The sequence below is a fragment of the Pyrgilauda ruficollis genome, unplaced genomic scaffold, assembly GCF_017590135.1.
Source record: "Pyrgilauda ruficollis isolate IOZ18807 unplaced genomic scaffold, ASM1759013v1 scaffold2, whole genome shotgun sequence".
Lineage (NCBI taxonomy): Eukaryota > Metazoa > Chordata > Aves > Passeriformes > Passeridae > Pyrgilauda > Pyrgilauda ruficollis.
In genome coordinates, this window is record NW_024519206.1 from 19,856,186 (window position 1) to 19,883,011 (window position 26,826).

The window sequence follows — 26,826 nt, forward strand, 5'->3', positions numbered from 1 at the left end:
GATCTTTAATCTTTTAGAGAGATTAAAAGAAGCAGACCAGTGCAATTTGTTTCAACAATAACAGTGTTAGTTCAGAAGGAATGCCGACAAAGATCTGTGGTGCCTGAGAGCAAGAATTACTAAGGACAGTAGTCATTAATGTAGTCATTAATTTAAAATACAGAGATATAATTTACATATCTCATTTTGCTTACCTGTCATTGCAATTAGCAGTATGCAAAATGGCTGTGATAAGTAGTCATGGTAATAGGAGACCCTTTTTTTTTAAGTCAGGATGTATTTGAAAGAATTTTTTTCAATAGCATATCCTCTCTCACTCTTCAGGAGATCCTTACTGCAACAAAATAGATATGAAAACATAATTGCAAAACCTCAACATTTGCTGAGGCATTGGGTATCTACAGCATTGGACTGGAAAGAATTTTTTTTCTCTATCTAATCCAGAAAATCTCAGATAACACATTTCTATCATTTAAAAGATATTTATATCCATCTAGCTATCTGTATATGTATGCTAAATATAAAGTAAAATATAATGAAATCGCTTGGGGGGAAAAAAAAGGTATTCAATAACTGACCTAGAGAAGCAGTGAAAGTGCTGTTTATTTGCAGAGATATTTAAAACTAAATTGCCCAAAGCACTGGAAAAGTTTATGGCAGAAAACCATTTCGCTGGGGAAGGCAATGGACTACATAAAGTAATAAGTCTTTCCCATATCTAGATCCCATAATTCATATAGTAAATGAAGATGCCTGATAATTTTTTTTAACCAATAAAAAGAAAAACATCATATTTTGAAAACTCTGTCCTTCCTTATTCCAGAAAACACTAAGGTTGAAAAGTCTGACAAGTCCACTAATGATTTTAAAATTGCAAAAAACCAAAAACCTATTTATATTTAAGCACCATTTCACAAGTACTGTATCATAATTACGTTTCTAAAACATGACTCTGACACATTCACATTTGATCGTGGTCCAACACAACTTGCTGTGAATGCCCAGAGCAAAGTGAAACGGCAAAGACACACAGGTAAACAAAGGGTACACAAAAGGTATTTAAGCCAAATTGGAGCAGTAAATCTACTGGTCAATTTAAAGCAATCACATCAGTGATTGATCACATCAGTGAGAATTCCTGAAATGACACAATGGCCTGGAGTCTTTCCTTGGGATATTGACCAAAATACCTAAATTTAACATTGCCACCTGGAGCTCCACCTATAACCATTCACAAGAGAGCTGCTCTGCCATGCAGTTCTGGCTACCTACAACCCTAAGGAAAACAGACTGAACAGGGAGTCTCAGTTATTGATCTCTGTCTCAAAAGGACTCCTGGGATCCCAGTTTCAAATCCTCCCATGGAAATATTTGCAGACACTGCTCTGCATGACTCCAGCTACTCAAGTCTTACAGCAGAGAGCTGATATGCAGACCCAGCCCTGACTCTCTCCTCTCCACAGGGAATAAAAGGGTCACATCCTGGAACCATACAGAGCTTCCTATTGGACAGAAAGAGTAATAACTGGGCTGTGCACTGCCTCTGCCTGTCAGCTACTCTTTATTACAACTTGGTGAGCCTTGAGCAACGTCAGGTTCCTCATAAACTTACCTCCCTCAAGATATATCCCACGCACCTTCTTGAAAGCTTATACACCCCAGTCACCAAAACTAAAAATTAGAGATCCACTCCTGTGGGCTGATTCTTCCTAAATGAATTATAAATAACTATTACGGACAAGCGTGGTTTCATCCTGTTTCCAGAGTGATAATAGAGTTTCTTGAGCATAATGATCAATATTATATTGGATTGGAGTAGGAGAGTAAATGGTCTTGCACTTTCTCTGTGCTTATGGAACAGTGCAAAAAGGTATGTTATAACTGTCCAAAGTTTTAACAATTCTTTATAAAATAGAAACATCAATATATAGCATGATACTCTTGCCAAATGCAACTTTGGGGGAGGGAGAGAAGGGCAAGATATTTGTGGCATGTTTCTTGCATCTGGATTGCTGAACAGCAAAATTATATTCAAACTGCATTCAAGGGAAACTTATTATAAGAAGTACACATAGAAAGCAGAAATATTTCTACCAAATCTGGGAACAATGCTCATATATTTAGATATGTTTTTCTTTGCATGTATCAAATTTTCTAGGGACACAATTCAGCAAAAATACTTCAGCATAAGATTACCTCTGTGCACTTTATTGGGGTTATTCACATGCTCAAAGATAAATACAAGCTTAAGTGCTGAACTTAAGAATTACACATTTTAATGACTTTAAAATTACTGTCTTCAAATAAAACATAAAAAATATATTTTATAAAATAGATCTTATAAAAATATTCCCAACTCATCAGCAACTTTTCCCTATTACCGAAAATCTGCAGGTATTCTCAATTTATCCATTTCTAGAGAGAAATTATATCCTGATAAATAACCAAAACACAAATGTCCAAGACATCCTGATCTCTAGAGGAAGCACAGCAATTTTTTTTCAGAGCTCATCTATTAACTTTCCTAGAGGAAAAAAAAATATTTGAAAAATATACCTAGAAAACTGCCAAGAACACTGCCAAGATGGTTTCTTGATCCAATAAGTAAGCCAAAGTGCTTCTGCAAGAGGCTATCACTCTGATCCTGACTAACAGTCAGTAGCAGCAGCATCTTCCTGGCTTCTAGGCAGGACATGACATAAAAGACACAAGTCCAACAGATACATCACCATAAGTGTGCTCTGGCAACAATTCACAGCACTTAGATAGAAATCCTTGTTGGAAAATCTACCAATTTTTCTCATCTCATAGTCCCAGTTCTTTTGTCATGGATTCAGTCCAATCAGAATCCAAGCTACTCTATCTTCAAAACAGTTTGAAAACTCACAGCAAGAAATGCTTAACTCTGTTACTGCAGGCAAGTTCTTAGATTGACCAAGTAGCTAAACACCAAGAATGCTCCTGCTGATAATGATTTCACATATGCTCCTTATGGTACAGGCATTTTTCTCTTCCCTCCACCACAAGCATAAAAAAAACTTTTGGTTTAAAAATATTTCTTAATTTTCTCTAAAACTGAAGTAAAATCTTCCACAACTACCATCATAGGTTTGTTTTTTTTTCTGTCTCAGATATCACAATCAATTCTCTTGCAAAACAGCTGAAGTGCAGGAAATTTAGATCTATTTAGTATTAATGGTTTAAGAATAGAATTTCAGCTCCTATCAGATCAAAACATCTGCCAATCTGCACTACTGTTCTTCAGAGCCCTACAAAACATAGATATTACTAGGTTTCAGGGCAGACATTTAAAACAGAGCCTAAAAGGCAAAACACACTACTACATCTTTACAGTTCTTTTACTTTATGTGTAAATTCTGTTCATCAGCAGACATGACATGACTCCTTGCTCACAGTAGGATACCCTGCACTAGACCAAGAGCATAATCATTGCAACAGAAGAACTTTCTTCAGCTCTTTTCAATTTTTGTTTTCCAATGAAGAGCAGTTTTTCCAGTCAATCAATGGTCCTTGGGAATGGATGCTTGGCAAACTCCTCGTAGGCAGCCATTATGAGGATCCACTGACCAGTTGGAAAATTGTAAACAGAGTTGTTACCAAAAGAACTGGCCTCTATTCCTTCAGTGCGAAATGGCTTTGCCACAGGTAAGTTAGGCCTCAGAAACTGTATTTTCCAAAAATTCAGAGTTGACTAGAAACGTGGGTAGAAACGCAGTGTTTGCTTGCTCATGACACATATACACTGATGATCTTGTTTTGAACACTTAGCATCCCAACTCTTCTACCAGCGTATTATTCATAACTCCAGAGCATTTCCCAATCCTTGCAGATCCCTGAAAATAAAGACAACATAAGCATAGGCAACAAGGCAATGCCAGTAACTATGCAGTAAGAGGCTCAGAAGAGCCATAACACCATTCTGGCCAATTTAAATATTCATCCTTTCCTTGTTAACATAAAGCCTCTCCATGTTCAGTTTCTCAGTTAAACAGAAGGTGAAGTGGTTTACACAGCAGTGCTTTAGTGAGATGGAATCTGATTACACTTAATCTCCCAATACACAAACGTGTGGTTTCCCAAGAGTTAATAAAAAGCGATGGTTAGAAATTACAAGAGTACTACTTCCAAAATGAACTTAAGATCAAGCACGAGAATGTCTAATTACCAAATTAAAAACCTGCATTGAGGGGTATTAATTTCTCAAGCATGGATGGGTGGAACAAGCCATGATTATATCTCTCATCCTTTAGCATATGCATTTCTTACAGACCTACCCCGCACTATTGTTTAGGAAGCTGATTGATTCTGCTTCCTTTTCAAGAAACTAGCTGCCATAATGTTCGGTGTGTGAGTAAAAGGATAATAATACCATATGGAGGCAGAGGAACTAAAATATTGATATTTCATTTTTTCATCCTACTGGGGATCTGTCATTCTTTAGATTGTTCTAATATGAAACAGAGAGAGAAAACTTTTTATGATCGCAAATTTATCCGAGTGAGGTTTGTATACCTAAAAGCACTCAGGGTTTACCTTGCATTTCTGGATTTTTAGGAGCCTCTATAGGATTCCAAAACAAAAACGTATTGTATATGTATATTGTATTAAAATTGCATTATATATAAGCTGACAGACAGGGCTTATACTACTCTGGAGGACCTGGCTAATCTTCAGAGACATATCTCATTCTCAGCTAAAACACACAATGAAGTAAAAGATGGTCAGTCTTCATACTGAATATTCACAGATTTTTCTAGTCTCTAGCTGTGAGAACCTGTGCTGCCTGTATTAACAAAAATTTTCTCCTATCACATTAGAAGAAACCACATACAACTTATACTTGTCAGTCCAGGTTAGGACAGTGCACATTAAGCTACAGGTCACAGTAGGGTGGTGGGACTGCAGTGAAACAAGACTGCATTTTTTTTTAAGCATAGCAGAATTACTCTACTGCTTTTGAAAGAGATTTGAACACTGCCTTCTCTTTGTTGTTACCTACCACAATGAGTTAATGAAGAAAACAAGAAAGTCACAGGCCACGTTTCTCTCCAGAAGAAGGGTAACTGTTGCAGAAATAACAAAACATTAGCATAATTCTATAGTAATAACTTAAATGCTAGTAATTAACAGTCCAATAAAAATTGTCTAGGATCTCCACACAAATCTTACCATCTGCTTGCAAAAAAAATCATGAAGTGTATCTGCTTCAGATGGAAGTCGCACGAAGGAGATGTAAGCAGAACCAATTCAGCAAATTAAAGAACCTTGTAAGATTATGGGGGTATTTTCTCTAAAAGAGAGGCCCATTACCTTAGAAATTCCTGAATTTATTCCCAAAATTAAGAAATAGGATCTTCTCAAAAGCTGTATGACTCCATAAATACATACACTCTCCAAACAAAATATTCAATACATGACATTGTATAAACAGAACAGTATGGAACAAAAAGACATTTGAGTAAAGTAAAAAAATCCTAGTAACCAGCAAAAAGATATCATGATGCAGATAGCTTGGTCACATTCCCTGTCCAGCTTGCCTATGTGGACTTGGAAACCTGTGGGAAGTGGTCAGGGACTGCCCTGTGCCAGACACTTATGGTTCCAGGAAGCTTTACAGTGGATCCACTAAAGGTCAAGGCTGAGCCAAACAGCCAAGTTGAAATATATCCAAGAAATACAACAAGGCATCAGCTGGAGAGAGGAAGAGTTAGAAAAGAGTTAGAAACAACAGAGGGAACACCAATTTTCAAGGAGAAGGAGAAGGAAGGGGAAGAAATGCTCCATGACAGATATCCCTGCAGTAGCTTATGGGACTGGAAAGGATCTCACATTGAATCTTGAATACTGTACATAAAGGTACTTGAAGCATATGTACAGGGAACAGTTGGAAGATTTTTCCAATCTCTCACCCTTATAATTTTGAAGGTCAATAATTTGGCACAACATCCATGGCACAAAGAAGCCAAAGCAATACTGACTACAGTCCTTCGTGCAAAACCAAAGTGTATCTGTTCTAGCTCAGAAAGGAGAAATGTTGAGATTAAGGTTATTACAGCTGTCCTGGCAATTCTAGATGATCTCAAGCAACACTGGTTCCATGTAAAAATATCAAACAAGATGGGAGAAGGAAGGGACCAGGGAGGCTGTATGCATGTGTCAGGGCAGCAGAGTTACTAAATCAGCATTTGTAAAGCAATTTTGTATCTTATGTTTAAGACAACTTCATGCAACCCCTCCTCCCTCCCAAGCGTCTCTAAATGCAGAAGTACAGAGAGCAAAACTAGGGAAAAAAATTACAGGACAGAATTTACACCAGAAGAAAACAAAGGGGCTTTTAAAAAGTAAGACATGGCTTGTTACATTAATGTTGAATTACTTGGTGATTGCCATGTCAAAGAAGGAGAATGAAATGGTTATAACAGCCCAATGTGCCCTGCCTTGAACAGTGGCTTGGCTGCTTTGGCAGAAAGAGTCTGTCCCCTGGTCCTGTTTTTGCATCAGTACTTCTGCTACAGTCAAATAAGAAAAGGATCTTTATTTTTGCATCAAATTTATGTGGCTGCTTTCCTTTAGCAACTAGAAATCCATTCTAAAGAAATTAATTGGAAATACTATGATTTTTTATGCCTGGGAGCAAGTATCAGTAATAAACTGGGAGGATGTATCAGGAAATGGCATAGAGTATCAATAGGGATTACAATGTTCTAAGATGTATAAAGTAGAACAAATATTTAAGAAAGGAAGGCACAAGAAGAGAGTTTAGCAGTAAGGATTAGATTAATTACTGTGGGGTCAGTTTCCCCAGGATAGGATTTTAAACATTAAGATTCATTGTTTCAGAACACATATGATAAGGGGGGAAAAAAAAACAACAAAAAACCAGAAATTGAACTGGATAACAATAAATCTAGGATTCAGGCACTAGAGTCATTTGCAAAAAGAGATTGCTGGGGACCTGAAGACCTGAACTGAAGCCTGCAGATTATATATCACAGAACGTGGTGTCTCAGTTCATATGTGGACAGAAGGCAGTAAAAACCTCATAGTAACTTCACCTCAATACATCAGTTTTTTCCTTCTGAATCCTCTAATCATTTGATGCCACTGCAGAAGTCAAAGAAATTCAAGTAATATAAAGTCAAAGTAGTCACTGCTGAGTTCTCTTCTTGACAATGACGAAGTCCTCACTTCAGACCTACATGCAAGGATGGTTTGAAATTACACTATCCCAAAGCACCCATAAGCTCCACCCATAAGCATTTTTGACTTAAATTCTTTTACAATTTTAATGCAGTTATTAATGCAGCAGTTGACCACAAAAATACCTACAAGTAGTCTAGAAAACAGCAAGGAGACAATTAGTCTGAATTGCTACCAAGAGAAAAGCACTACAAACAATCTTTTGTAAAATTCTCTTTCCTCAAGGCTGTGCACATTTAGACTATAAACCCAATTATGGAAAAATACTGCACAATACTTACAGTGAAATTTCCAGGCATGGGGAATTCTTTGCTGATATTTTACTACACGATTTTCTTTTTTTCTACCTCCTTAATTAGTTAATGCACTGAAGTATTCTTTGATACTACAGAAGAATTTTGCAACTTAAACAACTTGCTCAAATTTATCAGCCAAACTAAAATCAGAAGAGCTAAGCTTTGATGAATTATGGCAACAGTTTACAGACAATGTGCAAATAAAATCTTTTTTCCTTCCCTTACATTCAATTGCTACCAGAAACTGTGTGGAATGTTCTGGTGAGGGAGGCAATAAAGAAAAATCCAACTCAAGGATGAACAAAATGCTACCAAGAAAAATCTCCCACTGATTTCAGCAGGCTTTAAACACCTTAAAAATATTTTTTTCCTCTCTGCCTCTCTGTTCTTTGCTGTTTCCACACATCTTACCCTGATGCTGTAACAGCAGCTGGTGCTATAGCAAATAGCAAAATGCCTCTTTCCTGTACTCTGCTCTTCCCTCTCACTTCAACAAAATTCACCTTAACTGTGACTAAGCAGTGAGAGATCTCATATACTTAAACTGAATATAACTTTTACTCCACTTCCCAGAGGTTGGCTTTACCCTCCAGCTGGTTCCCTGAGCAGTTTTGCTGTTCCAACAAAACATTTTAATAAGACCCACTATCTACAACACCTAGGTACCTAGCATTTACATGTTAAACATCTCTCTTCAGATGGGCCATTTGGTGTTGCCCCTGAAGAAAATGGACTTTTATAAAACTCTTTTTTGATCATCCCCAAGGCAGTACTTTCCTTCTTACCAGAAGGAATAAAATTAAAGTTTTGCAAAAACACTTGAGTGCAGCATTTGCCAAGAACAACCAAATTCTGATTAAGGTGCTTGCAAACACTACAGACAACAAAACATGTTAGATTAGGTACTTCAGAGGTCCTCAGGTTTTAAATGTTGCACAGCACTTATGTACCTGGGTCAGAAAATACACATGTGGAACGTTGAATATGGCATTTTTTTAATTTATTTAAAGAAAAGCCCACTGTGTGTCTCTCCCTCAGTTGTTTAACAATGGATGAAGATTTAGGAGGGCTGGCACCAGCTCAGCAGAAGGAAAAGCCCCATTTTTTTCACAAGAAGTAAACACAGAGTTGATGGAAAAGGTTATGGTAGCAGATGATTATGTCAGAGCTTGGCTAGGGAGAGCAAAAAGCAGATCTGTGCATGCAGACTGGAGTGATTTTTACCACTGTACATGTCATGAGAAAGGCAAATTAAGCAGGATAATTAAGACACAAGAAGCAGAGGAGCAACGTCAACACATTCAAACTATCGGAAAGGAAGAGAAGGAATCAGAAATAAAACACTGTAAGGTTTGAGATTCTCCTGTTATTGAATTAAATGCCAGATGAAGGCCTTGCCTAAACACACCAGTTGTGCAATTTCTACTCAAATCAATTGCAAACCTCATTATAGTTGCACAGGTGCAAAACTCTTTACAGACCATCTTGTATCACTGCTTAAGTGATTTACACATATCCACAAAGGGTCGCAGCTGCTGAATTAAACCCATTTTACAATTAAACTCATGTCATTTTTGTCTACATGGAGACTAATAGATGGTGATTTTTTAAAGTGTATTAAACTTCAGGTTCCCAAAGATAATTTTAGGCAATAGGGTTATGTTTTCTCTCATTTGAACATTTTTAAATCAATGACCATCTGAGCACATAGCTGAAATCAAGTATCCTCCACCACACCAAATTATGCTTAACTGTACTATTTTAATATTCTTCATTTCAGGAGGTATTGTATCATTAACTTCTAAAGCCATCCTCAAATTATCTTAATATCAAGCTTAACAACTTGTTCAGCTGCAGTTGGAAAGACTGTTTACTCACTCCAAACCTGAACTGCTCTTCAAACGGCTTTCTAAACTAAGGTGTTTACTCCTGTTACTAAACACTGCTGAATTGTTGCTAATGACGTTTGGTGAGAAATATGAACCATGAGTCTGTACTTCTGATTAATAACTGATTTTCTGGATGTGTCCATGTGCAGTTTTTACTGCAGGAATTTTGCTGCCATTCTTTCAGCAGTACTGACACATGGTAGCTCTTGTTGAGGAATGAAAAGCTCTCATTTGACATTTTCCTGTATGCAGATCCAAAGCTTTCAAGATTTTCTAGTTTGTACAACCATAACATGAATTCTGCATTTGGCATTATCCCCTGAATAATTCCACTATTAAGGAAACTTGGAAATGAAAGACTTTTTTCTTTCCTTAAGGCATTTGGCCATTATTTTACACACTCAGAATAGGAAACTGATTTTCTATACACAAAATGGTTCATAATCACTATGCAAAGTCAACTTCTCAGTCACTAATGTGGACATTTTTGTGGGGTTTTGTGTCCGCAGAATGCACCACCACACAGAGTGGAACAAATCAAACCAAATTACCTTGAAACAAAACAAAGAACACAAGAGGATGGGGGGGATGGAGGAAGTAAAAATAAAATAAGATAAAATAAAAGGAGAGAAATGGAAAATGTCCTTCCCTCTCAAGCTATTAGTGTGGGTTGAATGCAGTTTCCAGTAGGCACATTTTGCATCTCCTCTACAGAAATGTACTTTTCATTGCTGTCATTGCAGTGTAGTACCAAACCCACTGAATCCTTGCATCTACCTAGAGGAGTCTCTTAATTTCCATCTGTCTGCATTTGTTTGATTGATTTTATCATAAGATTATTAAGCCTTATTTCAATTCAAACAATATATTTACAGAAACATTAATAAAAGCTTTTACTAGAACTGTGCTTTTGCTGCCACTAAATTTCATTGCCCTGAGCTCTGAGATATTCAAGAGTACAGCCTTTTGAACAGTTTGAAAATAAATAGGCAACAATATAATTTGTTACCAATGACAAAGATACACTTTACCATTAGTCAGCATTCAAATAAATCACATCGTCTGGGCTTGTCTATGCTCAAAAAATTGTCTGATCTAACTCTGACAGTACACTCAGAATGATATAACCTCCCTGTTGCAAGTAAAAGTTATAGCACTGAAATTTAAAGTAAACATCACATAACCTTATCCACACCATGATCTGCAATAATTTTTAAATAAATCATATTCCAAATCAAGGAAAGTTAACATTGGTAGTAAATTATACACAAAAAAAAGCTCTGATACACACATTTTTTTCCCAGCTAATATGAATCATCAGTCCTTTTTGGCTCCTTAACATCTAGAAAAACTGTCAGGAAGGAAAGAAAAGACAAAGGTATTCTCTCAGCGTACAACACTGCCATTTGAAACAGCTCCTCTGCTGCATCGTTAAGCCTGAACTGCTGTTACCAAAAACAGGATGCCAACTGACAGAATAGAAATTCAGAAAAGTAGATGAGGACTGAGCCTGTTGTAAAATCGGCCAGTACCTTTTAGAAAACACTTGATAGTTGCAAATTTCTGCTCGCGTTCGCTCTGCGTTCACGAGCCAATTAAAAAAAAACAAATCCTTCACTTGAAATGCCAGTTGGTCAGCTCATTAAAAAAGCCTCACTGACAACACTAGAAAAGGGCCAAATGTCTATCTTTAACATATTATTGGCCTATTTAAACAAGAAAGAATACAGTGCGTAGAAAAGCAACAAACAAACCACAACCAACACAAACAAAAAATCCCTACCTAACAAAAATGTAGCTTTTCAAAAGCCGGATTCAGCAAAACTGAACCTCGAAATCTTCCAGAAGTTTTCCTAAGCCTCATTCTGTGGCTGTATGAATTGGAGTCCTTTAGGAGCAACAGCATATCAAAGTGCTCAGATCAAAACATACACAGATCTGACAATACAGTTCCTCTGCTTTCAAACACAGTGACCAAGTCACCCCCCTTGGCTAATGCAAGGATTGAGGAAAAATAGTTACATGCTCCAAGGACTGTTGAACAGAGCTGTTCACTAAAGGAGCAACTTCAATGGAGGGCTGCATCCAGCTCTGGGGTCTCCAGCACAGCAGTGCCATGGATCTGTTGGAATGAGTCCAGAGGAGGCCCATGGAAATAATCAGAGGGCTGGAACACTTCTTGTATGGAGACAGGCTGAGAGAGTTGGGGCTTTTCAGCCTGGAGGAGAGGAGTCTCCAGGGAGACCTCAGAGCACCTTCCTGGATCTAAAGGGGCCCTAGAAGAGAGCTAGAGAGGGACTTTTTACAAGGGCAGGTAGTGACAGGATAAGGGGAAATTGCTTTAAACTGAGAGGAAGTAGGTCTAAACTGGATGTTAGAAAGAAATTCTTTACTGTGAGGGTGGTGAGCCACTGAGAAGCTGAAGGATGTCCCATCCCTGGAAGTGTTCAAGGCCAGGATGGATGAGGCTTTGAGTAACCTTGTCTAGTGGAAGATGCTTCTGTTCATAGAAGGGAGGTTGGAAGTACATAATCTTTAATGTCCTTTCCAACCCAAACCCTTCTAGGATTCTGTAACAGAAAGATTTTCACTGTTCACAGGAAGAAACATACTGTTTCCTTCCTCTGCCCAACAAAATACAGCTAGAGATTAATTAGAATTGTATTAGTCAACTAAGGCCCAGTATGGTCCCCATCCATACTAGTGAAATTGAACTGCAAGTCTTCAGGACCTTTGAAGAGCCACATTTGTGCATCAAAGGGAATGCCCAGACCTCAGACGACAAACAAATCAAGCTATTTAATTTCAAAACTGAAGCCCTGCATAAAAACCACAAAACACGTTGTTCTTGTGATCAGTGCAAAGAGCCACGTAGTTTTTGATTCTGCCTGTGTTTAATATCATACTTTTTCAAAAAGCAGGCTGTCCCCTGCCACCTCAGGGTAGAAAAAAGGCCAGCACGCCTCAAACACCATTGACTGTGCAACCCCAGAAGCCTTCTGTTTTCTCCACCTTCTCCTTGTAGCCACAGGTTTTGCAAAATATTTGAGGAAGTTACAAAGGCTCCCAAATAGCATTTCAATGGGAAAACTCCTAAAAGACAATTTAAAAAACCCCAAACAATCCCACCCTCCCAAAAAAGCCAAGGTGTCCATTTGCCAGTCACTGCACCTGACCAAGGTGGTAGAGTCATCATCTCTGGAATGGAAAGTGTTTAAGGAAAGACTGGATTTGGCTCTTAGTGCCATGGTCGAGTAGACATGGTGGTGTTCGGCCATAGGTTGGACTCGATGGCCTCGAAGGTCTCTTCCAACATAACTGATGTGCTGATGGATTCCGTAAAAATGCTCCCAGCTGAGGCAAGTGGCACACACAGGGCTCTCCCTGACCTTGCCCTAAGCTACTCCTCTCAACTGCATGAGGGCGAAGCTCGCCCACATCCCTCAGCACCAGCCATCGCAGTTCCCACCGGGACAAATAAATATTCCTAACAAACGGAGTTACCGGGGCTCGCCGCGCCCCCTCAGGGCGGACTACAACTCCCGGCAAGCTCCGCTCCGCGCCGCTCCAGAGCACGCCGGGAGCGGCACCACCCACCGGCCCACACGCACCGCAGCGCCCTGGCACGGCGCCGGGGGCGCCCACGTGACTGGCACGCCGCGCTCCGATTGGACCAAACGGCTGCCAGTCAACTGTCCCAACGGCTGGCACCGGGCGCGACGTCCCCCTGCGCGCGGGGCCGTGCCGCTCTGATTGGCTACTCGGGGATGACCCGCCCCTTTTAAATACCTGTCGCTCCGTGACAGGCCGTCACCGGAGTTCCTGTTAGGAGGGCGCTACCGGAGGGGATCGGTCCCGCCCCCTCTCCTTCTCCTGAGAGCCCCGCCCTCACCGGTAGCTCCTCCCGCTCCGGAGGGGCGGCAATGTCAAACGGCCCGCTCGGGAGGGACGGAGGACGGGAGCCGCGATCCGCCCCTTTACCTCCCGCCTGGGTCCCGTCCGCCGCCCCCTCCCGGCAGAGCCCCCTCCCCACCCCGCCGCTGCCCCTCGCAGCCGCGCGCGCGCCCCGGGCCGTCTCGAGCCCCGCCCCTCCGGCTCCTTGACCCCGCCCCCGTCCTGTGGATGGCCCCGCCCCCCGGGCTCGCGCGCGCCGCGCCGTGCTCCCCCCCGCCCCGGGGGACGGTGACGGCGGCGGCGGGAGGAGGAGGCAGCGGCAGAGCCCGGGTGCGCCAGGAGGCGGCGGGGAGTCAGCGAGGAGCGCCGAGCAAGAACGGGCGGGCTCCGCCCCGCCCCTTGCCGAGCCCCCCGCCCCCTGCCCTTCCTCCCTCCTCTCCTTCCCTCCTCCGCCTCCTCCTCCCCGCACGCGCCGGGCGGAGGGAGAGGCTGCGAGGGAGCCCCGGGTACAACATGGCGGAGCACTCGGCCCCCGACCACAAGCACAGACCCGCCGCCAACTCCGCGGCGCCGCTCCACAGCCGCGCCGGGGCGGGCGGCGGCCTGTCGGGGGGCCTATCGCAGCCGGCGGGCTGGCAGTCCCTGCTCTCCTTCACCATCCTCTTCCTGGCCTGGCTGGCTGGATTCAGCTCCCGGCTCTTCGCCGTCATCCGCTTCGAGAGCATCATCCACGAGTTCGACCCCTGGTCAGTCGCCGCCGCCGCCGGGCGGGACGGGGAGGCGGGAAAGCGCCGCGGCGGGGGAGACCCGCGGGTTCCCTCCGCCGTGGCCGCGGGGACGGCGGGAGGGCCCCGCCGCCCGCCCCCTGCTCCTCCACTCCGCGAAGTTGCGCCCCTGCCTGTTCCCCGGAGGGAGCCGGCAGCCGCGGCCGCCCCGGGAGCCGAGGAGGGAGGCAAGGAGAGAGAGAGGGAGGCGGTGCGGACGGGACACGCTGTGGCAGGTCGGAGGGAGCGTGAGGGGTCGCCACCGCGGCGCGGGAGAAGGGAAGCGCCGGGAGCTGGGGTGTCCCCTGCGGCGGAGACCTCGGGAACGGGGCGGCGGCAGTTCCCCCGCATCCCTTGGAGTTGCGGCAGGACTCTCCGAGGGGCACGGGGAAAGAAAGTTGTGGCGCTGGCAGGGAATCGGGAGTCGGGCAGGAGTCAGGGGCTGGTAGCGAAACAGTTGTGCCAGGCGTGACCCGCACCCCGGTCCGGGTCCCGCTGTCGCGGCGCCGGTCCCGTGTGTGCGGTGCGGCTTCCCGAAGTGGTCTTTGCTGGAGTCCTTGTCGGCCGGGGAGGGAGCAGGGTGAGGAATGCACTGCAGGAAGTAATCTTCGTAAAAGTGACTGGAGGGATTACAGCGAAATGGGTGACATTGATTTACTGCCAGGTGTTTCGAAGCGGCGTGTCTGAGCCCAAGGACTTTTGCTGTTTCCCACACATCTTGATTTTCCCAAAGATTGCTTTCCCTCCTGTAGAAACCGTCTGTTCTTTTTCACTCTTGGAGGGGACCGAAACCATTTTATGGATGAGATGAAGAAATGCTGCACTCGTTCCTTGCAGCGAGGCGAAGTGAAAGATGACAAGACTTGTGGGGCAGGGTTCTTGTAATCAAAAAACGTGACAAATAATTTTTATATTACTGGTTACTTCATCCTCGGAATCCGTGGGGTTTTTAGAACTTTAAGTAGGGTAAACGGCAGGTGAATTTAGAATAGTGAATTGTCAGGTTTTAATTTAAAATTTTATGTCTTGGGTCTCACTGTTAATTGCACAAAGGAAGGAGATGCTTCATTTTGAAATGCACGCTGTTAAATGTGTTAAATTTCTGTGTTAAATTCCACCTAAAATTGTTGCTGAAATTGTTCTTCTCTGCAAAGCATGCACTCCACTTTGATACTTTCAAAGGCACAACTTCCTCTTTTCTAGTTGGCTTTTCCCCCCTCACTTCTCTCCCCCCCCCACCCACTAATGTAATCCATTCACAAATCGTGGCTCGGAATAGTGGATAGAGAACAAGGAATGGCTTTGTTTTTAAATGCTGTGTGAAGTAATAAACCTTTGTGATGTGAAAGCCAAGTATCTTAAAATATCTTCAAAATGTCAAGTAATTGCCTATGATTCAAGTGTTTTTCTGCAGACACAAATGAATGGAAGAAGTGCACACTTCCAATTAATAAAGTTAGGAATGAGGGGGAGCATAGTTTAAACACATCTGCAATGAGACTGTGAACCTGAGTTTGTATCCTGTTAAGTAGTTGTCTTCTACTCTTAATTTAAGCATAAAGGCTTTCTTTTCTATTATGAAGGAAACTTTTAAGCATGCAGCCTAAATTTTTGTGCCAGTTTTGTCTGATTTTTGTAATCAAGACTCATCCTTGTTGGATAAACGAAAATTTTACAGTGCTGGGTTGCGCAACTTCTTACTAAGCCCTGAAGGACACTAAAATGGTGCTGTGGGAGTTAAGTTCATAGTAATGATCTAGCTGTAAAGATAAACTCCTGTTTAAAGCAATGTGTAAATTGATGCAAAGTCATCTTGCTGAGTACACAAACAGAAGACATTTGGTGCCTGTGCTGCTGGATGTACCCTTGTTAATTAGGGAATAGATGAAGTTGACAAAACTCATTGATTTTAATGCAGGTCTGTGAGAAGCAGTTGAAATGTCAAGAATCATGCCAGTGTCGTGTTGCTGCATGCCAGAAATGGTAGAGGCAAATGCACTTAAGTTAATTAGTAGGAAAGAGCACCTAAAATGGTAGAAACTGAGTGAAAACAAAGGGCTTTCTCTATTGCAGTAGCAAAATTGTTGGAAAGAGTAAAAAATGATGTTGCTCTCTTAAACAGTGTGGAGTAGCTAGCTGGGAATGGTTTTTCATAGTTGCAATGGTCTGACAAGTCTGACTGTAATATGGGAAAGTTCATGAAAAGACTAGTAGCAGTGCTTTGTTTTTAATTTTTTTAAACTACTTCTTTAGCAGCTTCTCCAGGTAGACTGGATTTTTTTTTTTTTTTTCAGGACAGTGGCTGTAGACTTTGCTGTGAAACAGTTTGATATTTTTTCTCATTTCTTTTGGCTTTTCCTGTCAAGCTTGCATAGGATATCTTCCAGTGTGTAGTTAAGTCAGTCACCTATTCTCTAGTATTTGTTTTGTACTCCAGAGAGGAAACTGAGGTATATCTGATAAAATGAGGAGCATTAGGCAAATTGTTTATTCTTTTGAATTGAAAAATACTGTTGCCTCTACGGTGTAGAAAGCTTTCCCATTTACTTTGGAGTCCAGTTTCCTGATATGGACATATGAAACTATCAAGGGTGGGAAGAAAGGCGCAATTGCCTTGGGTTTTCTACATATTAATTGAATCAAATAGCACTTTTTTTTTTTCCTTACATCCTTTTGACCTGCCTTTCTGACAGTAAAATTAGGTTTTGATTTGGCATAGAAAGGAGATTTTCTGCTTTTGTAAAGTCAGCCACTGAGACTCACTTGTGTTGGCATTTCTACCAAATGTATTACTACCATTACTGCCATTACTACCCAAATGTAGTACAATAGGCCAAGGCAGTAGAGGGAGGACGGTGTTTGGTTTTTGATCTCCATTGGAATACAATGCCAGTGCAAGGTAAAACCAAACTGGTATTTTGAGGTCACCGTGCTGTCACTTAAGAACTTGTGACCTGTACATTATGACTAGGGTTTTTTTTTTTTTTTTACACTGACTTCCTATTTTGTGCAGTATTTTCACTTTTTGATTTATTTCTCATGTCATGTTTACTTTCCATACTTGAGCTGGTCCAGAGACTTTGAGAAATGTGTGTACTTCTTGGCAGCTTCTAGGTCAGGTGAGCTGATACGTGAAGTCAGGCAGCACTGACATTAGGATGTGCCATTGACAGTCCTCCAGCATTTAATTCCACGATTTCATTCTAAGGCAAAGAACTTGAAACATGGATACTGATGGTACATTGGAATGGGCGGATTTTGTGTCTGAAATCTGGTTCATGTGTTGGCTGGTTTGGCAGCTGGGTGGACCAAGAGCTTAATTTTGGTGCTGTGTACACACAAGTGCAGAGTGAAAGCTGTGCGTGAAAGTACAACAGCAGATTTAACTCAGTTGTCAAGTGAGAGCGTTCTTACTGTCAGATGTTGCCTTAAATGTCAACCTGGCTGCAGAACCAGGGCAACCAAAATCATGGAGCCCTTGAACAGGGGCTACTTCTATGCATTGGTTTTCTAAAGTACAGCTCCAGCATGTCCATATGCTATTTCTTTTGGCTGCTTGCATCATATATATATATATGTGTGTGTGTATATATGTATAAAAAATAATCTGTTGTGTGCATATGTATACATGTAAGATAGATATATATAGCAAGACTGTTACATTCTGGTGCTGCAAGTGAAATGATAACAACTTTTGGTACATCCGTAGTCTTCAGGGAGTACTGTCAAAATAGTACATTTATTCTGTTTGTACAGTTCTTACCATTAAGTCACACATGTGAGAACTGTATCTGAATCATTAATCATATCCAATGACATGAGATCAAACTTCTCTTTCCCCTGAGAATTTTAACATCTTGCTAAAAGCCAGATTAATACCAGTTACCTTAGTGAAAGCTTTCTTAGGCTGGAATACTAAAGCTCATATGTGTGAGCATGAGACCCTCTCCCTACCAGTTTGCACGTGCGGGATGATGCACCAGTGCTGGCTTTGTCGGTTCCATTTGCCTGCCTTCTCCTGCTGGGAATGTTGTCTTCTGCATCCCTGCCAGCTCTTGGTAATGAAGAGCACTGCCACAATCTTATAGACATTTTTGGGCTCTTCCAAACCAGCAGCACTGATCTCTCAAACCACTGGCTTTTTACCTGCCATTAGCGGTGACCATTGTTTGTTTTACCTCGCTCTGAGGCAACATAATTGTCCTGGTAGCAAGTATGGCTTATAGATATAATAGCCATCCACTTTCTCATCACTGATACCATAATCTAGTCTTAGTGGGGTTTGGTGGATGGGGATTAACTGGTGAAAATAAACCTAAGGTAGTGTCATTGCTTGAGTTTGAGAGACAGGCAGGTTAAAGCAAGCTGAGACTTTTATCTCAGGCACAGTCAAATATACAGGTTTTGCTATGTTCAAATCAATCATGTTTGCCAGATGGATCCTTGAGCTATTATGAACTTGTTTCATTAATGAAAACATAATTTAGCATCTATAAAATATGACGTGAAGCCTTCCTTAAAATTCAAAGTGTGACTGAAGTGAACAGAAAAAGTGGTGTATGGAATTGATCAGTCATTGGTGGTTGTGGGTTTGTGTTGTAGTTGCCTGATCTGAGTTGACTTCTGGAGTAGGTCTCTGTTGCCCACTGTGCAGTCTGGTTTTTCCTTCTTGCTTGCTATGAAGCACTCATAGTAAATTCAGTGAGGTAAATTGTTGAAATACTGTAACATTTTTGTTTCCTGAGCTGGTTTGCCACCAGTTTTTTTTTTTTTTATTACAGTTTAATCTCTTAGTTTTGAGGAAGAATATGAACATTGGGAGGGAATGTAAAACAGTGACTGGTGTTAGGGGATAAACTGGGATTGAGTGACAGAGGGAATGTGTATACAAATAAAACCAAAGCAGATTGAGACACTGGAGCAACAGGTGATGAAAGAAGAGGTGAATAAGAGCATGTTAAGTTGGTGTTCATAAGGAGAGGGGAAAAAATTGCTTAAAGAGGATAGTGTCGATAATACCAATTACCACTGCCCACCCAGGTAATTCATCTGGCCACTACTTCCCTTCTAGTGCCTCTTGCTGGGAAAATAGACAGCAGATTGTGTACTAAATGAATTCTTGAGAGATCACAGCCACTTTGGTCTCCAAACTGGATCTGTCTTTCTGGAGTCTTTCAACCCATCACACAGTCCTGTTCAAGTGTAGTATTTAAATGTGGATCTATTTAGGAAACATTTCTCACAGATTTCAGGGTTTTTTCCCAAAACAATTCCTTTTGTTTATAATCTTGGAGAACTTCCAGACTTCAGGAAGGAATTTGATTCCAATTCAGTTTGAATATAATCACTTTGAATTAATTTTGAGATGTTGCAAATTTCATCAGATTCATATTAAAAGCTTACTACATGTTCTTCATTCAGAAGTGTTTTGATTCTGTGAAGTGAGAAGTACTCTATTTCTATTTTATTCAAGTATAGTTTTTAATATTATATTTACTGTTAGCATTTGAATGGGTCTTCCTACTCTAATAGTACTAATAATTTTAAGACTTTCAGGTAACTCAAACTCGTTTCTGCCATTTTATTATAGTAGGAAAAATATTCTAGCATAGAGTCCAGATCTGATTCAGTGGGGCCTGTGTGCTCATGAAAGTAAAGGTCAGAGATTTTTATGTGAGAATAGTCTTCCAGGCTTCACCACCACGCCACCACCTACCCTTTAATGAAAAGGATCCAAATCAGGCATCTTTTTGATCACTTCTGTTGCAGTGTGACATGGGCTGAGAAACTGTTAGCAGAGGTTAGCTTGGCTTTTGGAGTTTCTCCATTATAAGGTATTGTTGACCTACTTGGAGGAAGCTGTTTTGAAAAGTAAATTTTTCTGTAAGGTTGATATAGTGGTAAAGTCCAGATGATGTGCACTTGACTGTACTGGACTTCTCTACTGCTTGTGAAATTGCAAAAATAGGTAAATATTAGAAATGTAATGGAAGGAGGATAATTTGGTAAAAGAACATTGGACAGAGTTGAAGGCATAGCAGAAACTGCTTTGTGAGTGGGGAGACCTCAGGCTAGATTTGTTCAGTTGGAGTGATGCAGCTGAAAAGCAGTTCACTGTGTGGCCTCAAAATAGCAGTCATGCAGGAATCAAATCCCTGCTCTGTATCTACTATTGTCTACTACCATCTTTACTTAGCACACAGTGCTTCTTTCCTCACTTGCACTACTTGTAATTGGGGTGAACACCTCATCAGATTTCATGTGGGTGCAGTAATGGGGTTATGCATGATTGGTAGGAGGGGCAGTGTTCATAAAACATGTGCAGAGACTCCCTACAGACTTCTTGTGGAAAACATATGAGGTGAGATAGAATGCTTGCAAAGTGTTGACCCGTTTATTGATTTATGGATAGCAGAATGAAACATGAAAAAGAAAACATATCCAAATGTTTTATGTAGGCTGGGTCAACTGAACCATCAAGTTTAGCTTTTAATGCCATGATTTTTTTTTATAGTCTTCAGCAAACACTGACAAACACTAACTAGAGAAAATGCTACTATTAAAATCCTTGAATGGACTTCTTTTTGGGCAGATATCCTATTATTTGAACAGCTTAATATGTTCAGTTTTTAAAACAGAAATTTGATTTGATTACGTAGGGTTAGAGTAGCTTATAAAGGTTAGCTTTGCTTCCTATCATAACTCTCTCTAACAGTCTCTAGTTCTAGTAGCCTGTAATCCTAACACTCATGTTTTTGAATCTGTCTCATGTTGAATGGGTGGGGGAAGGAGAGAATAAAAATTTTGGCTAGTATAGTTAGCAAAAAAATTCAAAATCCTGTAGGAACTATAGGTCTTAAGTGGATTGAGGGGACACTGAGTTTGGGGAGGTGTCTTTGCTGTTCCACAAAAATCTCCTCTAATTTAGTCAGGTTATTTTCCATTTAATGTCTAACTGTGCATGTGTTGCAGAGTTTCCTCCTGAATTTTTGAAAATTCCATTCTTGAAAGCCCTTTGAGGTACATTTGTACTGACATTTAGGGCTACTCCTGAGGGCTTCTTTATACTTAGGAAAGCCATTAAAGCTGCTACTTTTGGGGCCTGTGCAGCCTGCACCCTGTTAGCAGGATATGTGACAATGTTTTTACTATTATTAATTCCTTTAGGAAAACTTCTTGGAGCCATCAGTCTTACTACTTGCTTGGAGAGCAAAGTGAACTTAGGACATGTATTGCTGTAGCCTTTTTCTAGTATGTCCAGCACATAGACTGCATTTCTGGCCCCATAGCTGAGCAGAGTTTGTGGTCTTCATCTGAACTGTTGCTGGGAATCAAACTGAGGTGTTTATAATGTGGGTAGCTGCTAGGGGTGGGCTGGAGGGGTACTGTGAAATTGACCCTAATGCTGAACCACACCTTACATAAGTTGAAGCAGCCTGGGGAATGAATTTAAGGATATAGATACGAATAAAATAGATCAGCTTCTGTATTTCCCAACTTACTGCTGCTTTCTCAGAGTAAAAGCTCCTTTGGCGTTTTAGAGAATTAAATACTTGCTATACTTCAAAAGTGCTTGCTATTATGTCAGGCAATATTCCTGTGCTTTAGAAAAAGAAATGGTCTGTTTTAAACGAGGAATAACTGAGTATTTGTACATGAGTGCTTTAAGAGCAGGAAATGGTATTTTAAATATCTGTCTGCTGTGGGGGACCCAAGTCCAGTATCAAATGTTACTTTTTCTGAGCCCATCTAACATAAATGACTGTAAATAATCATTTCTTCCGGGTGTTACAATGCTTATCATATAATTTTCTGTGGCAGTCAAATTATGGGTTATGTTTGATAGGTAAAAGAGCATGTTCAAGTTTTCTTCAGCTGATAATCCATGAGGAATTTCAAAACACCTTTTCATAACTTCCCTCAGTTAAACAAACAAATTCCTTAGGAAACTACATTGCAATGGAGGATGTGAGTTTGGCTTGATTATTGATTTTTGATGGTTTTCTTAGTAGGATAACTATTTTCTTCCAGACTGTTTTACGAAGTATTATTTACATTTATTTAAAATAGTGGCTCGCTGTATGGAGCGCTCTATATCCTCTTGGTTTAATATGGATTTTGCAGAAGGGAGGAATAACATGTAATTGTGTAGTTTTAAACTGTTCTAGCACACATGACTACATTTTTTCAGTTCTTTATTTTTTCAGTCTCTGTATTCTCTTTTTTGCAATTACTATGCTATAAATGATAGCAAATGTCTTTAAATTCAAGAAGTGTGATTTTATTTATTTTTATTCCTATCTTCACAATAGATTGATGTGTTAAGAAAGTCTAGGCATAGAAAGTACCTCCTCAAGGATGCAGCTGATTGAGAGGAGTACATTTAAGAGAATATGTGTGTACTCTTAACAGAGGATTCGAAAATAGAGCGATGCAGAAGCAAAACATAACAAAACAAGCTTTCCTGTCCTGAGTTCTTAACCGACTTTACATATATATCTGTATGTCTGTATATCTATATGTCTGTCTATCTGTAGTCTATTGCATACTTTGAATGTGCTAACTCCTTGTTCTAAACTTAGCCCAAACAGCATTTGGAAGTTCAGTTAAATAACTTATGATTTCATAAATATGTTTGAAACGTTTATCTTGGAAAAAGGTGATTTCATCTTCATGGTTGAAATATTTTATGATTTTGGTATTAAAGGTCTTTAAAACGTCTTTAATTCTTTCTCTGGTAATAGATAAAATGCCTTAAAGTTGCAATTCTTCTAATTTAGAAAGTCAGCAAAACAAAATTGGAGCTTTGGCATTGTATCAATGGTAACAGTGACAGTAAATGGATGTCTCTTCGATTCACCATTGTAGAATGAAAGTCATGAAAGCCAGTGCAGTGTCTGAGTTTTCCAAGAAGCTGTGTAATGCCGCTGTGTTTTGACTTTTATCTTACTCAGGTGACTAGAATGATTCATCTATTGTCAGATGTCTGAAGTAACCGTTGAAAAGCTATTGCATGTGTCTCACAATTAGTTTTACTCTGTAACAGTTTTAATCTTTCATTTGCCAAATAGAAAATGGATCTTGACACTGGAGAGACTACCTTAAACATTAGCAACAGTATCTTAATTTGTGATATCTCAAGTCAGCTAGTAATGACAACTGTAATTATTCTCCTATGGCTAAATGGGAGCCAAAGATTTTTTAGTGTTTTGATTTTGTATTCCACCTTTACTTCACCAACATTAGCCCCACTCTCCCACAATAAAGCCCAGTTTTTGCTAGGCATAAGCTTGGATGATGTGTTTTGTGTGAAATGTGTCATGCTTGTAATTGTTCCATCACTAAATTTTATTTTCTGGCTTTTGCTTTTGTAAGTCAGCTTCAGGGTTCTTTTTTCTTTATGCTTCCATTGCGCTCAGGTTTCAACAAAACATTCTTAGCTATGCACATCATGGTTTTGCTTTGTGAGAGTGTGTTCCACACTGTGCCATCTGCTGTCTTCTTTCAGGGCTACCTTCAAGAAGAAAAAGCCACAGAGCAGCGCATTTGTGGAGAGAGAGTTGAGAGGGCATATGGTCTGATGGGGATTGAAGCATGAAAGGTCCTGGAACAGACCAGTTTAATTCATGTTTGGAGAGCAAGGAGAGAGAAGATTTAGGATTATGTGACCTAAGAACTGTCCCTTGAGAACTTATACCAGGTCCTTCCTGACAACTCTTACATACCCCTGCAGTACATGACTTTTCAACCCCAGCTGGATTGAAACTGCACCTCTTGATTTAGCCTCCTCCTTTCCCCATTTTCATGGGCTGCCACACATTCATTTTATGTCACAGTGGGGCAATGGCAAAAGGATGCGCTTTGATTTAATAAAATGGCTTTAGAAATTAAACTCATCCTTTTACTGTTCTAAAACAGAGGGGCTGTAGCTACCAAACTGTATATACTAGTGTAGCTGGCTAGTCAAAGAGATGGTTTGCTTTTGGAAGAGCATGTTCGTGGACATAGGATAGAGGAGGCAATGGTGGGTGTAGTCTCTGAGTATTTCTGTACTAACATTTGTGACAGCTTCAAAGCATATGTGTGTAATAGCAAGCCTAGCTCATAGTTAGTGTTCCCCCACCTTCGCATTTTAAGGTCATTTCTAAGCATTCATGGGATTTTACTAAAATGACAGAGGAGCACAGTGAAATAGCTCAATATCTACGGTAGAGGAAGACAGAGCAATACTAGAAGTTTTATCACGTAATGAGGAAATGAACATGTAACTGCAATTTCACATTGTACATGGCGGGAATTTAGTATTAATTATAAATACTGTCTTAAACGCTGAGCACTGCAGTTATCACAGTACACATAATCTTTAGCATTTCTGTGAGATTACCTAAAAAAGCAATTAACATTTTGTTGTTACACTTGTGTTTCCTGTACATAGTCTTTAAAGAAACAAAACACTGGTAACCATAAAGTACAATTCTTAACAGGTTACATTAAATTCAGCGAAAACTTTGGGTTTCTTTGTAATTTAGACTTATTGAAGCAGTATGAAAGATACAAAATAGAAGTAGTTCATAACTCATTTTAAATTCTGCTTGCCATACTTATTTGAGACTAAATCAGACACTGAAAGTATCTGAATGCAAAATATGGTTAGAAGGATAAACTTTGCTCTGTGTATTATGAGGAAGGATGAAGGCCACTTTCAGTTTTCAGCTAATTTCCTGGTCTTTGTTTATTTTATTGGTGACATCCTATTCCCACACTAATTTGCTCCAGTGTGAGAATATACAGTCACTTTGCAAGCATCTGGAACTCTTTGCCCTTAGCTAGGGGCCATCATCCCTTCTGTTGGACTGTATTAATAGAGCATGTGGATACTTTTAATCTACTTCAGAATAAAATCAGTCAAAATAGTTGAGGTCATAGAATCATTTAGGTTGAAAAAGACCTCTTTGAGCAATGGGTCCAACCATTAACCCAGCACTAGTACATCCCACCTCTTTTAAACACTTCAAGGGTTGGTGAGTCAACCACTTCCTGGGCAGCCTGTTCCAATGCTTAACAACCCTTTCAGTGAAGAAGTTTTTCCAAATACCTAATCTAAATCTCCTCTGGCGCAACTTGACGCTTCTTCTTGTCATCTTACTTGTTACCTGGGAGAAGAGGCTGACCCCCACCTGGCTACAACCTCTTTTCAGTGGTTGCCAAGAGTGATAAGGTTCCCCATAAGCCTCTTTTTCTCCGGGCTGAACAAACCCAGCTCTTTCAGCTGATCTTCTTAGTGCTCCAGGCCCTTCTCTGGACTTGCTTCAGCACCTCAGTATTATTTACTGAACACAGGATTTGAGGTGTGGCCTCACCAGTGATGAGCACAGGGGGACAATCACTGCCCTGGTCCTGCTGGCCACGCTACTGCTAATATAGTCCAGGATGCCATTGGCCTTCTTGGCCACCTGTGTGCAGACTGGCTCATGTTAGCTGCTGTTGAACCAGGTCTTTTTCTGCCATTCAGCTTTCCAGCCACTCTTCTCCAAGCCTGCAGTGTTCAGTGGGATTGTTGTGATCCAAGTCCAGGACCCAGCACTTCACTTTGTTGAAGTTCACTTCATATAAGTGGCCTTGGCCTGTCATTCCAGCCTGTCCAGATCCCTCTGATCCCTCTGCAGAGCCTTTCTGCCATGCAGCAGATCAACACTCTCGCCCAACATCTGCAAGCTGACTGAGGGTGCACTCGATCCCTCATCCAGATCATTGATAAATAAATTAAATTGGCCTGGCCCCAGCACTGATCCCTGGGGAACACCATTTGTGACCAGCTGCCAACTGGGCATGCAACTCCATTCACCACCACTCTTTGGGCTTGGCCATCCAGACAGTTGTTTTCCCAGCAAAGAGTGTACCTGTCCAAGGCAGCCAATTTCTCTAGGATGCTATGGGGAATGGTGTCCAAAGCTGCAGTAAAGTCTAGATAAACATCCACAGTCTTTCCCTCATCCACTAAGTGTCACCTTGTCATAGGAGCAAATCAGGTTGGTCAAGAGGTACCTGCCCCTCATAAACCCATCCTGACTGGACCTGATGCCCTGGTTGTCCTGTATGTGCTGCATGATTGTGCTCAAGATGATCTGCTCCATAACCTTCCCTGGCACAAAGTGAGTTTGACAGGCCCAGAGTTTCCTGAATCCTCCTTCACAGCCTTCTTGTAGGTGGACAACATGTTTGCTGGCTTTGGTCTACTGGGATCTCTCTGGTTAGTCAGGACTGCTGGGAAATGGTTGAAAATAGCTTAGTGAACACTTCTGCCAGCTCCCTCAGTACCTTTGGGTGGACCCCATGCAGCTTTGTGTGTGTTTGACTGGTGCAGTAGGTTGCTGACCATTTCCCCATGGAGTATGGGGGCTTTATTCTGCTACTCATCCCAGTCTTCCAGTTCAGGGAGCTGGGTACTCGAACAACAACTGGTCTTACTGTAAAAGGCAGAGGCAAAGAAGCATTAGGTACTTCATCCTTTGTCACTGTTTCCTTCCACATCCAGCAAAGCCTGGAGGTTCTCCTTAGCCCTTCCTTTGTTGCTGGTGCATTTATAGAAGCATTTTTTGTTTTCTTTTATGGCATCTTTGGTTGCTTTTTAGCTGTGATTCAAGTTAATTTGTCCGATTTGCGGACAGAAGCAGATTAGGAGCACTTCTGCATTCCTTTTAGCTAGCAAAGGTTAGTTGAAGGATAACTGCCGCAGCTAAATTTACATGTGTAATTTAGTAC

The 26,826-nt window shown here is 41.0% G+C and overlaps 1 protein-coding gene and 1 long non-coding RNA gene across 2 annotated transcripts in view; one reads left to right on the top strand and one right to left on the bottom strand.

Annotated features, from left to right (window-relative positions):
* Nucleotides 1-2,229: 2,229 nt before the first annotated feature.
* LOC121352909 lies at nucleotides 2,230-13,486 on the bottom strand. Its single transcript, XR_005955007.1, has 3 exons — nucleotides 13,196-13,486; nucleotides 5,021-5,084; nucleotides 2,230-3,854 (listed from the first exon to the last, which is right to left on the bottom strand). It is a non-coding gene; the product is annotated as an uncharacterized LOC121352909 (long non-coding RNA).
* Nucleotides 13,487-13,490: 4 nt separating this feature from the next.
* The window catches only part of STT3B (STT3 oligosaccharyltransferase complex catalytic subunit B), a 51,224-nt gene continuing 37,888 nt past the window's right edge, over nucleotides 13,491-26,826 (top strand). Inside the window, exon 1 of the mRNA XM_041466282.1 lies at nucleotides 13,491-14,046. Coding sequence (XP_041322216.1) covers nucleotides 13,529-14,046 — 518 coding nt within the window. The 5' untranslated portion in view covers nucleotides 13,491-13,528. The remainder of the gene's footprint in view (nucleotides 14,047-26,826) is intronic.